The sequence below is a fragment of the Melopsittacus undulatus genome, chromosome 1, assembly GCF_012275295.1.
Source record: "Melopsittacus undulatus isolate bMelUnd1 chromosome 1, bMelUnd1.mat.Z, whole genome shotgun sequence".
Classification (NCBI taxonomy): Eukaryota; Metazoa; Chordata; class Aves; order Psittaciformes; family Psittaculidae; genus Melopsittacus; species Melopsittacus undulatus.
Genome location: NC_047527.1, coordinates 121,368,393 through 121,384,813, shown reverse-complemented (window position 1 = coordinate 121,384,813; position 16,421 = coordinate 121,368,393). Strand labels below are relative to the sequence as shown.

General features: G+C 39.0%; 1 protein-coding gene across 1 annotated transcript in view; it reads right to left on the bottom strand.

The window, feature by feature from the left end:
• The window catches only part of AKAP9 (A-kinase anchoring protein 9), a 109,828-nt gene extending 93,943 nt beyond the window's left edge, over positions 1–15,885 (bottom strand). The window contains exon 1 of the mRNA XM_031052527.2: positions 15,747–15,885. Coding sequence (XP_030908387.2) covers positions 15,747–15,794 — 48 coding nt within the window. The 5' untranslated portion in view covers positions 15,795–15,885. The remainder of the gene's footprint in view (positions 1–15,746) is intronic.
• Between the last annotated feature and the right edge of the window lie 536 nt (positions 15,886–16,421).

Here is a 16,421-nt window from a genome sequence, read left to right as displayed (position 1 = left end):
GATTCTGAAGCTTTCTTTAACTAGGCAGGAGAAAAAAATCAAACAACCAACCCAATGGCACAAAGTTAAAACTTCAGAATAACTAATAAAACTAAGCCACTGGTGGCATGTAGTAGAGTAAATTAGGTAGGCTACATATGACACCAACCAAATGGAAACTAGATTCCTGTATATCCTCTACTGGCCTAAGACAAAGCTTATGTTAGATAAATTTAATCACATGAAAACAAACGTAAAACAAAACAAAACCCAGCAACAATTAAAAAGGCTGTGACTTGCAAAAGGTATCACACCTTAAAGCCACTGGCACAGATTAAAGTAATGCCTACAAAACACATTTGGCAGAAAAATTGTTAGACCAAAAACCATAATAAAGACAGTATTTCATAAAGGTGAACTGTTGAACAAGCTTCAGCATTGACATTTTTGTAAGGCTATACAAATTTAAGTAGAATTTTAAAGTACCTTTCCCCCATTCAACTCCTGATGAAATCAGCCTTGTGAAACAAGTTACCTTCTGGAAGCAAAAGGCAGAAACAGCATTCCTGAACAGAAGGGAAGGGGAAAAAAAAACCAAAACAAGACTGTGCCCATGCTACTTAAGCATTAAAAATATGTACTAGCTCCCAAGTTTGTATCTGCTTTTTCTTTCAATATTGTGTTTGACTGAACAAAATTATAGTGTTAAGCTTTACATTTACTGCAGTTGATTTCTGTTGATTTCAGTGCAGTCAAGCGAGTTACAAACAAGCATTGATTCTACTCATTCTTACCAACAGAACTATACTTCATGAACTGTTCACAACCAATCATTTAAACAAAGCATACCAGCGAATACCACACACCATGAGAAATAAAAAAGTGTGTACATTCACAGACAACAAGCTTAGGCTGGGCCTCAAAAGAACACTTGTCATCTGGCATAGTAGCAACTTAGTGCTTAAATATAGGTAAGGTCCTACACCTGGGTTGGAGCAATCCCAGGTACAGATACAGGTTGGGCAAAAAGGAAATTCATGGTAGTCCTGCAGAGAAGGACTTGGGGGTGTTGGTCGATGAGAAAATGAACATGAGCCAGCTTCAGTGTGTGCTCACAGCCCAGAAAGCCAACTGTATCCGGGGCTGCATCAAAAGTGTGACCAGCAGGACGAAGGAGGTGATTCTGCCCCTCTACTCTGCTCTCGTTGAGACCTCACATGGAGTATTGTGTGCAGTTCTGGTGTCCTCAACATAAAAAGGACTTGGAACTGTTGGAACAAGTCCAGAGGAGGGCCACGAGGATGATCGGGGACTGGAGCACCTCCCATATGAAGACAGGCTGAGAAAGTCAGGGCTGTTCAGCCTGGAGAAGAGAAGGCTGCGTGGAGACCTCATAGCAGCCTTCCCGTGTCTGAAGGGGGCCTACAGGGATGCTGGGGAGGGACTCTTCATTAGGGACTGTAGTGACAGGACAAGGGGTAACAGGTTGAAACTTAAACAGCAGAGGTTTAGACTGGATATAAGGAAGAAATTCTTTACTGTAAGGGTGGTGAGGTGCTGGAATGGGCTGCCCAGGGAGGTTGTGAATGCTCCATCCCTGGCAGTGTTCAAGGCCAGGCTGGATGAAGCCTTGGGTGATACAGTTTAGTGTGAGGTGTTCCTGCCTATGGAAGGGGGGTTGGAACTAGATGATCTCAAGGTCCTTTCCAATCCTAAATATTCTATGATTCTATGATTAATCTATACAGAACTTTAATTTTTGGAAAGCAGTAGAGTCATCACACATGTGCCAGTATGTTGCCTTCTGTATCACTAAAAAAAGAACTACTAACAATCTGAGCATTGCTTATGTAGTTACTTCACTTTATTTCTTCTTAAGGCAACTGGTTTAGCACCTGTTCTTTAACAAGCATATAGCTATATTGGCTATTTATATATAGTTAAATCAACAGCTGGAGACTCAATTAATCCCTTGGAGATCTTTCAGGATAACAATTTATTTTCAGAAAACAACTGCAATACAGTTACAGAGTTAAGCATTAAGCATGTTTATTCCACTAGTTCAGTTCTCAAAAGTACTCAGGTCAAAAGAAGTGTCTTCCAAAACAGGAACAGTCTAAAAACCAATGAACCCATGTCATTAAATACGACATGTACCTAAGAAGTTAATAGATTTGTCTTGCTCAGTAATTTTCCTCACATGCTGCTCTTCTTCCCAAAAATATAACCTTAGAAAAACATTCCTAAGACCACAAGGCAGCAAAAAAGTCTCTTTTCCCTTAACCCAAAGTAATGCTAAACACCAATCTAAATTTCTGTAATAACAGATGGAAAGAGCAAAGTTTCCTTCTGGTAAAAGAAGGATTTGTTTTCATGTCTAGTATTTCATAATTTTTCTCCTCGTTAACCACATGTAATTGCAATTTATCACATCCTAGAAAACAGACTTTAGTCCTCTTTTTTTGTTGTTCCTCAGAATCAGAGCAAAAAGTTACATAGTACACATATAGTGGGCACAACAAGGCTGATCCTTCAAGCAGAAGTTCCCAGGGTCACTCCAAAATAGTTTTTAATCTCTTGGTTAGAGCAGAACCAAATGCTTTATGAAGTACCATTGAAACATCTAGTTCTGACTGTAAGGTAGAACACTCTTCATTACCAGTAAGCATAAGGCCAGACAGTGTCAGATCTGAATATTTTTTTCATGAAAAGCTTTTAAAAGATGCTACTACCACAAAATAACATCGATTACTTAATGAGAAGTTACTTGAGAACAGATCTTCCAATATTCAAAGGCTGGGCACAGAAACCTTTAATATTATTAACAAAATATTAAAATAGTTGGTTCCAAAAACCCCATATGACAACTTAGCAACTATAATCAAAATCCATGGAGAGTAGTGTTAACTCTCTGTTAACACTACTTATACTCTCTTATATATGTATATAAGTAGTTACTCTAGAACTCTATACATGTACTTACTCTATAACTACTATAACGTGATATTTAAACAATGAAATTTAAAATACCATACAAATGTTTTCTCTAATTCAGAAACATACAAAAATCATGACCTATGGCCATCTGTGCTTGCCAATTAAGAGCCAACTATAAAAATACAACAGTATGCAAAGCCAACAGTTGCCAGCATCTTCACACAGTGCTTGTCAATCAAATTACTGACAATCCACAAGTTCATATGTAACACAGACACTTCCTTCTGCTTATTATCTTACATGTTTAAAAGTTATGGTTGACATTTTACACTTTTATAAAGATTAAACTTTTAACATTATCATTAAACTATAAAGCCAAAAAAGAGAAAGCATCAAGGAGAAAAATAATAATCCTCATGTTTCTAATAATACCATCCTAAATACAAATTATTTGCAGCAGATTTAATTATTACCAGATTCGCTTACATTTATTTATGAAACAACTATAAGCAGAACACTATTGCGCTTATGTTTTCAACTGCAGAAAAATCACCAGAAAAAATAAGCATTCACCAGTTTTATAGCGTTCTGTACATTAATTTGAGTAGGTTCCTAATGAAATACATGAAATCTATTTTTCCCATGGAGATAAAGCTACATGGACACTACATCCCAAATTAAAAAGGTATTTTTCCCCACCCCCAGTAGATGAAGACAATTCCCCCAGATACAGACTTATTTTGTAGGATGGAAAGAGTGAAGCACTATTAGAAATTATCTTAATTGCTTGTCATCTCACCGCATTACATCAAAAAAAAATGCAGGGTTTATATAATCCTTTTGTGGCACAGTCCAGATCAGCTCCTTAGGGTGTAGTACAGACCTGAATTACTAAATATATGCTTATGTATTAGTATTTTCTTGAATTAGGTCTATGTTGTGTCTGGTACTGTAAAATCAAGTCTTTGAATGTGATCCTCCCAATGGAAAGCTGTTTGGAAAGAACAAATTGGTATCAAACTCTATTTGCAGAATTAAAATAGCATTCACAGGAAATGTTAACATCTGAACATTTTCTGGAATAAATTAATACTAAACCATAATATTTGCTAAATATGCTTAAGTGAATCTAAAAGCTGGTTCACAACATCAGCAAAGAGATACAGAGGAAACACCACACATACCATATGCTGTGATGAAAAAACTACGTGGTGAGGAGCAGGAGAGAGGCAAGATACCTTTGTTGGCTTTTCTACCCACCTTGTAGTCTACCTATCCAAACCACCCATCTCCAGATTGGTTACAAATAGCCAGAATTCAGTCACATGAAATGCCTTCCTCATGCCAAAGTAAACAATATCCACCATTCTCTCCTCAGCTAATGAGCCACTCGCCTCATTATAGAGGACAATTAATTTGCTCTTGATAAATTCCAATCATGTTCTTGCCCATCATGTGCCTGAACACAGGTTCCAGGAGGATCTGCTTCATAATTTTCACAGAGACAACCAGGCTGTCCTTCCTATAGATCTCCAGATCCTCCTTCTTGCCCTTCCTGAAGATGGATCTGATGTTTATTTTTTCCCCTGCTCATTTGGATGTGCCTAATTACAATGACCTCTCAAAGATGAGCAAGGGAATAGCCTTGCAATGACAGCAGCAAGCTCCTGGAGAATGTCTGGAGACATCGCACTGAGTCCCATAAATTTGCGTATATTAGATATGCTCAAGCTATCCCCAGTTTGACATTTTGCACTGAGGATAATGCTTCACTCCCTCCAATTCTGCCATTAGGCTCAGGGACCTGAGAAACCCAAAGACAGTCCTTATCATTAAAGGGGCAAAGAAAGCTTTAAGTATTGCTTCTATGTCCTTTTGTACCAGATCATTTATCAAGATAATTTTGAATTCTAAGCCTCTTCACCCACTTCAGTTTAGTACTGTCTACATAAAACTGTGCATTCTTTCCACTGCCAATAATGTAAATGCTGAGTGACACAGGCACCTGGAAGACCACCTACTTTGAGAGCAAGACGTTAAAAAAAAAAAAAGCTAAGATGCTTAGTACAATGTTTTATTCCCTTGTAACCACAAAATTATGATTGTACCTAGATCAAGTCCTTAGTTTGTTTCTAAGACAGTGTGAAACAGTGTCAAAAATCTTAACACCACACTGACGCTCAGCAAGAAGTTCTGTCTGAATCAGCCCTAGTTACTTAAAGGCATTCTCATATTAAGAGCTGAGCAGATCCCCAAGGACCTTAATGTTGACAATTCATTAGACAAGTCTATTTCCTTTAAAAGCAATCTTTGCCAGTCTTTTGAGACTTCCTATGGAATATATGCACAATCACACTGATGACGGTAGCCTTGGTTATGGCGTATTAATAAGCATCAGTGTAGCTTCCAGGAGGCCAGAGTTGGGGGTAATCAGATGTTTCTCAAAAATCATGACTACTGATGAGAATCCTCCAAGAAGAAAACTTGACATGTCTAAAGAAAACTGTAGTCAGGCAAATACTGTTTCCTGTGCGATCCTAATCAACATACTATTCCAGCTCACATAATTTGTCCTTCCATAACACACAGCAAATAGCCAACTGTAAATTCAAATACATTAACTTTAAAAAAACCCCATCATTTCTAGAGTATACGGCTTTAAAGATGCAGAGATATTGAGACGTGTAATGAAAAGCACAGGGAGAATCTGAAAGAAGCTTTGTCCAGCCTTCTCTATGCAGCTAATGCAAGAAAACTTTAATCACAGGATTTGCCATTTCTGTTTTGTGTTGATGCTGCAAGAAAGGGGCTGCAGCCCACTGCGCATTTTTCCTGATCAGCAGGATTCCTACACTTCACAACAATGCACATTTTTCTTCCCTCCTGCATTGTAACATTTAGTCTATATACTAATTGAGGAAGAAGTGTTTATTAGCAGTTGGCTGAAAAGGGCTGAGGAGTTTATTTCTGGATGTTAAAAAAAGCACCAACTATCAATTTACTTTGAGTCTCTATATACTGCTATATTACTGTGATTCATGTAAATTTAACTTTTTCCTCCTAAAGAAAAAAAGAAAGGCTTTATAATAGAAAAACCTTTACCCTCCTATAAACCCTATTAGTTATATTTATGTATGTGCATCTAGATTTGCTCCCCTCCACTTCACACTGTGGCCTTTTTAATAAAAATGTAACTATATCATAAATATCTAAAGATCCAAAATGGAGGGAAAAAAACCAAACAAGCAACCTTTCAAAAGGTACAGACAATATATAAAGGAATGGAATAAAGCACGGTAAGATCTAAATACTTTTGCTTGTATCTAATTTCTCATTAACTAAGCAGTCAAAGAAAAACGCACTGTTAGAATGAGCAGACTATGTCTAAATAAGACTTTATTAATAACTAACACAAATAATTTTTTTCAGGTTGACAAATGTCATAGAATTGGTAAAAAACCTAAGAGGTTACATCCTTGGCAACAAAACAGCCTTTCAGACATAGATCACCAGTCTAAATCCTGTTCAAGATAAGCAGAGAGCAATAGCCACTCCCTGTTAATAAATACAAGTGTTGTGATGACTTCCACCCAGTTGTCAAAGACAATCTTTTCACAAACATTACTGTTGAGATTTTCAAAGCAGTGTGGACGATTTACATATGTTTTTAGGAGACTATATGAAGGCATTCTGTCCAGTCCTGTGTGCCAACACTTGCCTAGAAACTGAATAAAACTTTACATTTTCATTTTAAAAACTTCGTGGGTTTGATTTTTTTTAATAAATTATGAAATACTTCAGAACAAGCCAAACTCAGTTGTGTTTCATTATTTTTCCACCTAATTTATATTATTTGTACATGAATTCATACCATGTGGCATGTCTGGCACAGAATGGACAGAGCCCCCAAACTCAGGAGGTTTGTGAGTGACAGCCCTGTAAAGAACAAAGACATAAGGAAAGAACCAACTGCATGAATTCCATGCTCACTGTACAAGACTTGACAGACTTCTACTATTTTTTTTTACATGCTGCTGAATCCTGAGAGAACAGTGAGTTCACAATTACTCCGATATTGCTCACAAAATTCTATATTTGTCTGCGGATTTTGTGCTTTTTTTATAAGAAGAAAAAAAATTGAATTCCTGGAATATATTCCAAATAATGAAGTAAACGTAAGAATCATATCCCTCTTTGAGGAGTCTGGTATCAGGATTTCCACTCTTCCTTTAAACAGCAAACTAGGCTGACTAGCAGGACGTACTACTAAAGACAGGGCTTCATCATTGTTATGGAGCATTACCTGTAATAGTAAGACATTTCTCTTATATACCTTTTAATTGAAAATATATATTCTTGATGTATGGTACTAATGGTAAATCAGCTACTTCACTTTAACAATTAAATGGATTTAGGTACATTTAAATATTTTCCCCTTGGTTTGTGGTTGGACACAGGAGGCTTCTTCACAGAGAAGTAAGAGTTCAAAAACAACTGAAAGCATCAAAAACAAAACCAGGATTAAGGGACAACCACTTCTGTTAAATCACAGCCTGCCAGTGAAGTCAGATTTTAGTGAGCTCTTATGCAACTTACTCTGCTTATTCTCTGTCATACTACCTTATCAATGTTTGCACAGGAACATACTTAGCCCCAGAAACCTATCTACTCCACTTCTTAGACTCCACCAATTTTCTTGGGTTTTCTGCTCCAGATCACAGTTTTAGAGATATGCTGTAATTTTTGCATGACAGTAGAGTTTTCATCAAATCTATGCTTTCCCCTGGGAATATCACAAAAATTGTATGTATTCTTTTTAAAATTATTATCTCCAATTATGGAGAGTCTTAAAATTTTGTCATGTTCTGATATTTAGAAGCATGGTCTATTAGACTCCTTTGCTTTGGGTGATGCTACAATTTAGGGTTGATACAACTGTGATTTAATCACTCCCCCACTTTCCTAAGTGTAGTGTTTGGTTTCCAGAGTATCACATTCTTTGGCACAGCTGACAACTATTGAATTTGTTCTATCTGGAGGCTTGTTGGGGTTCCTTTTCAGAACAGGGGGGAGGCAAGAAAACTAGCTCCATACTTTCAAGAAACTAAATATTCTAAGAAATCTTAGTATTTTTATTCATTCTTCTGTTTTTTCTCCACTGGTTGTAGAAAATGCAGTTTTTAATATAAAATGTTGGCTTCTCAAGAAATCATGTAAAAATGCAGATTAAGATTTCTTTCAAGAAAGAGGAACACCAGAACCATCAATGCAATATGGCATGCCAGCACTTTGCAGTCAACATACAAGCATCTCATCGTCATAAATTTCAAGATCTATTTATGTTTCAGCATAGCAGTCAAAAGACTGCAATTATCAGACACATTCCATTCAACTGTGGTACATTTAACAACATGTCTTTGCAAATTCAAAGTGTCATGTTAGCTGGTACCAGTAACAAAAGGATTCTGAAACAAATACATAGCAATATACACTTAAATCTCTATTTATGGGCAGATATTTCAGAGCTTTCAGCCCCTAAATTAGGATTCCCAACAAGTGTGTTATTAGTACATAATCTTTATATTGCAATATAAGGTAGGACAACAAAGTTGGACATCAGGAGACTTTTTCTTTTGTCCTCATTTTCATCAGATTTTTCCCTATTCCAATCAAACACTAAGATGCTACAGTCAACACATTATTCTTCAGTTAGTATCTCTGGACATCAATATTTAGAAGTGCCTAGTTGTTCAGTTACTTCCTGTGTGAAAAAAAAACACAGAATTTTCTGGTAACACCTATATATGTTCAATCTGCTCTCCTTGAAGTATCAGACATACTTTACTGAAAGTACTTTAGAAAGAATTTGTGGTGGTGATCAAACTTATTTCCAAATCAGTATAAACAAACTTGTGATACTGTTATAACTGAGGGAAACAAATGTCCCAGTCACCTTTAGTTTTGCTTTTGCAACACGCATACTAAAAAACCAAGCAGTTGGAAAGCACACCATAGAAATAAGGGAGAGACTAGTGCTAAAACAAATGAAGTCTTGAATGTAAGCATAGCAACTTTGTGTTTTCCATAACTCCTCTTTATACAAGGAATAAAAGCAAGAAAGCATTTTAAACTGTGTTTTTACAATGCAATTTCTTGCTTTCACAAGTGCTACTAACAATATTGTGTTGCCTTATTAATCTATTTTTGTGAAATTCACTGGGCATCTTAAAGACCAACTTTCTCTAATCTAGCTACAGAACAAAGGTTATTCCAAAGTGCAATTTAACTGCATTCTCAGAAGAAAGCAAGCATTAGTTTAAGCTCATTATGCCTCGAATTACTATGGTAGGGTAGACAGCTACTTTAGAGCTTTGAACAAAAGGTATATTGACAAAAAAAACTTAAATAATCAAGCCCTGTATCAAAAGCAAGAACAGATCTCTGGAATGAAAAAAATTGAGATAAAAAACAGGCAATAGAAGAAAAAAAAATGGAGAAGACAAATATGAAGAGTTCTAGTAGTGCCAACTGAAAAGAGCACTGCAACCCCAGATTTCAATTCAACTACTATTTTTTTCATAAGGACTCAATAAAATCCAGAAGAAACTTGAACACAATGAGAAAAGGAAAAAAGAACACAGAGAAAACTGTAAAGAGCAGGCAGTTCTACTATCCTCAAGAGAACAATCAAGTTCAAATAAAAACCTCAACATTTAAGCTAGTCATCCCCATTTTTCTGCGATTAGAAAGAGAATGTCTTGAAAACAATTTCATGGATTACCTGTCCATTCGATCGCTCATCTGAGCTTATGTGCCACCTCAGCAGCAATCATATTGATTTCTATAGATAAAATATATTTAAATTTCAAATGTATAGAAATTTTTTTCTATAATAAAATGCAGATATCTACTATTTTGAACAAAAATAAAAGCACACACAATGAGGTGAACATCTTGCTTTTTTGTTTCTCTTTAACCTCTACTCAACTTCTGCCCTATCTGCTTTTACTCAAAGTTTTAAAGCCACGTGTTTTCCCTCCAGAGTAGAATTCAGTCCTTGTGTCTGTGATTTCCTTTGCAAGACAAAAATCAGTTCTTAAGATACTCATGTTCATAACCAAAATGCACACAGGCAAATCCATGTGCCTCCTACTGTTTGCATTTAGAACTGACAGAGATGCAGAGTGAGCACATAGAAGTCTGTAAAAGAGCCAAAATCCCCTAAAAGTTTAAAGGGACCTGGGAAAAGAATCAGCTTAGCAATACAAAAGAGGAATGCCTAGAAATTAGGTACAAGTTTGTGAGGATCTTCACATGCAAGGAAAGGGGCTCCCTAAAACTGTTCTTCATTGTAGCTTTTTTTTTTTTTCTCTCCATAGTTTCACTGCATTCTCCTGCTTTCTTACAAACAGAAATTAGGCAGTTTCTGTTCACATCTGCTGAGCCAAAGCTCAGCCACACCTTTCCAGGAGAATCTTGAGAGTTAGCCTACACTCTCAGTTGCTTCCTCTCTTGTCCATTAATGCTCACACAGCATCTTCAGATACAGCCCAGCATCATTCTCATTCTGTGAACTCAACCCATAAAGCTGCTCTACTCCACAGAGTGACAACCATGACTAAGGCTTTATGATGAAATTAGCACTTGATGATATGGCAAATTCAACTTCTTATTTTAAGAGAAAACAGAATAAGAAAATTCAGACTGAAAAGGAAATTCTCACTTCCAGGATTCTGGAATTAATTATTTTTGTTCAAGTTATTTGAGGCAGGCAGGATAAACAAAATGAACAGTCTACACCTGAAAGCAATAGAAAACATGCTAGTAGGCCAGCACTTCAGTGAAATGTACGGTTTAAGTGAATGTAATGTGTCTTCTGTGATGAAAAATTCTTAAAAACCACTGAAATACTACTTTTTTTCCCTCCTCAGGTAAATTACAGGGGATTTGAAAAGACTGTGTTTTACAAACACAATCCATATGCTAAATTCTTCTGGGGTTTTAAATTAGTATTTTAATCACTGTGGCACATAACTATAACATGCTTTGCTTGAGTCTTACTCCAAAAAAACTGATCAACAGCTTTCTTTGAGAAATACAAAATTTCTAAGTCTGAGGATGTCAGAAGTAAGGAAGAAAAACTTTTTCTTCTCCCAAAAGAAGATGTAAGAATGCAAAGAGCAAACATTCTCAGACTCTTAGACAATGCTATTTTAATAATACATATACTTTTCATCTTCAGTCACCAGAAACATTTTCATTCATGACCAGAAGACAAAATATGCAATTATTTCTTTTTACTATGCAATTTGTGAAGATAACTTGTCAAATCAGGTATACAACCTGTAATACATGTCCACTGAGTGCCATTAGAACCTCCCAAACCAGTGCCACTGTTCCATCTGCTCAGCAATTCCCTGGTATACCAGTGGTCAAAAGCACTAACACTGCTTATTCCATACTCAAGTATTTAACTAAACCAGTTCACTAATTTCTTAAGGCTCTTCAACAATTATAGGTTTTCTTCGAATACTGCAACAAGAATGTATTACAAGCATACACAGAACCTTTGAAAATCAGAACATTTTGTACTTTTAACATTACACCTGAAATCCCAGACCAACCCAAGAGAATTTACAAATTAAGTTAGTGTCTTTCCCTCATTCACTGTTCACACACCAAAAAAGCAAACAGCTAAGGAGAGTGCCCTTTCCTCAACAAAAATTTAAACTGGATTAATACATATTTAAATATTTTGTAAATAAAATTTCAGTACTGTAAAATGGACTATTTCATAAGAGCTGCTACTGCTATTTTCGTATCTCTTAATTTTACTAGTTATAATAGCTGTGCATTTCATGTGTGTGTATAAATTATTTTTTTTAAATATTAAGTTTTATCAAAATACACTCAGGCATTTCCTCACATGGAAATCTGAGTACCTGATGTTCTTATTCTGAAGCTAGCAAAATACTGCGTATAGTTTTGAAAGTTCATTAAAACAGTGCAACTTCCTGATAAGCCAGCTGCTAAATAAATGCATTAAATTAAAATACCCAACTACCATAACTAAAATATACTGTAATGTTAGATGAGACTTCCAAGCAAACTGATGCACACAGGCACACACGCATAGCAGATGTGTCCATCAATACTGCACTAACATCTTTAACCACCATCCTCTGCAGTCTTTTGTCAGACCAGATATACCTCCACTGTAACTCAGGCCATCAACAATATTCTGGAATCTCTTAAGCAAGGCACAAAGCATACAGAATCATTGAATGGTGAGGGTTGGTAAGTACCTTAAGATCATTCAGTTCCAACCCCCTTGCTGTGGACAGCAACACCTTTCACTAGATCAGGTTGCTCAAAGCCCCGTCCAACCTGGCCTTGGGCACTGCCAGGGATAGAGCATTTACCACTTCTTTGCACAGCCTGTTCGAGTGCCTCACCACTCACAGTAAAGAATGTCTTCCTTTTATCTAAACTAAATCTCCCCTGTTTAAATTTTTGAAGTTCACTGTGTTTTGGGGCACTGATCAACTTAACAATAAGCATCTATGCTTCCACTGCTGGCACACACCTTCCTTCCACCTTCCACCACAGTCAACCACATTTCCCTTAACTAACCTTTCTGACAAACACTTTTCTTGCTCCACCATAATCAGATCAGGATCCAAGATGAAGAAATTGCTTGTCTGGGGAGGAGAGTTCTATAATGGCACAGAAAGACTATTACAATGGGCGAGACAGACACTCATAGAAGCTGGGTTAATATCTAGCACATCTACCTTGTGACAAAGGAAAATAAATTATTATAGGTCTGGAAAAACGAGCATGTAATTTACAGGGTTTAACTTTGTGCCTCTCTTGCCTCTGTGGGTTTGAAACTGACAGGACAGCAACATATGGTGCAACAGCTTCATAACAGATTTGGCATAGTCTCCAAAAGTCAGCAGGTACACATGAATGTTGGTGAGCCTCTATAAGGAGCTTCTTATTTAATTTTTCAAATGATGCTCAGGTGAAACCCATTCTGCCAGGCTTGAGTACACTTAGCACCTTTCAGTCAAGGCAAGATTCACAATGCAGCTTTTCACTCCCAGTAATAGTAAAGGAGGACTCACAAGAAATTTCCATTGCAGAAAAATCCATTTGTAATAAACTTCTCTGCAAAAAACCTATGTGGGGAGACAGCGTCTTAATAAGACATCAAGAAGAATTTCCACTGCGGATAAATTCTCACAAACCCAAATTCCACAGCTTGCTTAGTCAACTTTATGATCAGAAAACAACCAAAGGATTGCTTTACAGAAAGTTCATATTGCTTATGACTCCCACACTGAGATCTGGCAGCAGCTAGCTATCTACTTTTTGATTAAAATCAACCCCAACAAACCAACCCAAACAAGAACATAAGTGCCAATTTTGAATAATAACTCCACTGTTAGCAATGTACCAGCTACCTCCATGGTACCTACTACATTCATTTACCAGTCTCCCAATTACCTACTTTCATCCTGCAGTTTATGTAGTATCTTTTTTATATTTAAAATGTATAATTTCAGGTGGATGATCAAGGTATCTGCAATATAGCAATACAATAACAACATGGACTTTAATACACTTTCCCAGCTATTTTATTTAAACAACACTCAGTGGTTAGGTTCAAATTTTTTTTGGATGCCTCTTGCTGTGGTTTGCAGAAAATATTCATTTGGAGCCAACCAGTTTTAGGAGACATACTGATTATGCTACTGTGAATGTGTCTGTATCCTTGAAAAAGAAAAGCAGCTGCAGGAGCAACTCCACTTCCATTCTCTGCTAACAGAGTTCCTTCTTTCCTGTCTGTGACCTAGTCTCCACAGTACAACACATTTAATTACATCAGTCATGTGAAAAAAGGGGCAAACAGCATACAGAACACTGAGGACAAATCTGAAATACTGACACTGTTTTCACAGACCCTTCCCATGTAAAGTACATAGAGCTTTAAAGAGTTATTATGACTTAAATCACAAAGGATGTTTAAAAGCATAAAATACAAAAGCCTTCAGGCAAATACTTACAAGAATGTCATTAAATTTTCATCAGAAATTACTATTAGAAGAAGGGTGAGAGTTATGACAGTGCTCTTAAAACGCAAAGTAAGTTAGTGAAGTGTGTACCCATCTTTTCTCAAAGTAAAAAGTGAGCCACTGAATTTCTGCTAGAGTACTGGCTTTTCATAGAATGACAGAATACTTAGGATTGGAAAGAACCTTAAGATCATCTAGTTTCAATCCCACCCTAGACCATGTGGCCCAAGGCTCTGTCCAACCTGGCCTTGAACACTGCCAGGGATGAAGCATTTACCACTTCTTTGGGCAACCTGTTTCAGTGCCTCACTTTCAGTAACTGTCATTTTCTGTGTTACTTCAAGGTCTACATGGACAAAAAAATATAAACTCACTTGATAAATTATTCTCTGTGGTTTATCACACTGGCAAATTTACTTCAACCATTTTCTTTGGGAACTACTTTCTAATTATTTGCAAAAGAATTAGCCAATCTGGGTGTGACAGACTGTACTAACAGCAGTTCCTGATCCATCCCAGTGCCTTTTAATAGTGCTGCATGTAATAGTGCTGCATAATGCTGTGTAAACACCATTCCGGCTCTAAGCGTTTCAAGACATTTTCCTATATAAACATGCAGCTCTGTCTAGGAGAGTTTCCCAAGGTATGTTGTGAACTTTTTCAAGGGAAAAGGAAACACTAAGTTACAATTTTTTTGTCTCATACAGCAAAATACCTGTTCAATATTTCTCAGCCAAACTACACTACCATTTCCACAGACCACATGAACAAAGCAATTATGATGTTTTGTAGTTTCTTCTTTAGCTTGTCTTCTTGTTGCCGGTACTATCAGCGCCAGACAAATTACATGCTTATCTTCAGCATGAATGACTGATGAAACAACTTCTCATCATTTAGATTGCTGGAAGGAACCAGACTATACCTCATGTCAAAACATAATTTCACCTCATTTTCCTACAAATGCCATTAATTAACTCATTGACCACACCGAAGCTTTCTTTGAAGTCAAGAAGAGGTCCTCCTACAAGTACGGGAACTCCAGTCTGTTGCCCAGAAGGTAAAGTGCTTTGCAGCCAGCGAGCACTGATCCATACTTAAGGAGTAAAATGATAAGCTCTTCGATTAACCCTGGGGGAAGCCCACAGGGCACTGGCTGAGCCGCCCCAAAGCTCCTGAGGTGGCGGTGGAGTCCTGCGGGTGACCCACAGGCTATCAAGCATTTTCAGACAAGAGGCAAACACATTTGAACGCATCTCTAATCCTCTGTCTCCTAAGGCTCTCTACCGGTATTAGTACCACAGTGACAACAGCTGTCGATTTTATCAACTTCCTTAAAGATTTACAGGGAGTTTCCCAGGCGTAAGAGGCAAAAGGAATCCGTGCACTGGGTGTGAAGCAGTAGGGAGGTTAGCTCTCCTCCTCCTCGGTTCTTTCTCCAGCGGGCACAGCCAGCGGAGCGGGCCCTGTCCAGGCTGTCACCGCCGGGCCCTGCGACGGGCACCTGTAGCATGCACACTGCTGGTCCGCTGTCACCGGCCCCCGCGCCCCTGCCGTGGAACGCCGTTCGCCCCGAGGCCGGCGGGGGGAGCGCGGGGAGGATGGCACTCACCGCCTCCTCCGCCAGCGGCTTTGTTCGCAGCACAACCCCGCGCCGAGTCCCCGCCGCAGCCACACGCCACCGCCCAACCCTGCTGGCTGGCTGGCTGGCTGACCGTCCTCCCCAGCATCCCCGCCGCCACCCCCTCGTACCTTGGCTTTCCCAGCCTCCAGCTTCTTCAGCCTCTCCTCGTCCTCCATAGCGCCTGTGCGGGAGAGCAGAGTGTTACCGGCGACGGCAGGCGGGGCCCACCCCGCCTCCTCCCCTCAGCCGGGGCGCACACTCTCGCTGCGCTGTCCTGTCCCGCCTCACAGCGACGACAGCTGCCGTGGCGCGGCCATCGGCGCCGCCATCTTCGTCCCACGTAAACACGCGGCCGGGGAAAGTGACGTTACGGCCGCCTGCCCCTCCTCCTGCTCCCAGCCCCGGCCGCTCCGAGCGCCGCCGGTGCCCCCGGTCACATAGAAACGCCCTCCTCACCCCCCCCACCAGAGCCACGGACTTGCACCCCGTCCGGCCCAGCGGGGCCACGCACCTGCGGCGGGACAGAAGGACAGCCGCGGCGGAGGGGGTACGGGTGGGCACACCCCTCTCCACAGCGCTGCTCGCTCCTGCAAACAGAGGGGCGGGGGGTTTCTCTTCACACAAAAGAACTGCATCGGCGAGACGCCTGTAATTTGCTGTCGCTTTGATGCGAAGGCATCAGGCAGTAGCTGAGGTGTGTTAGAGCGCTGCCTTCTGCTGCCTCGCAAATCCAGCCTTGCTGGCTACAACGCTAATTTTGACAGTTTCGGTTTGATAAGTGTTTCCTTGCTCCTGCGTGGGGC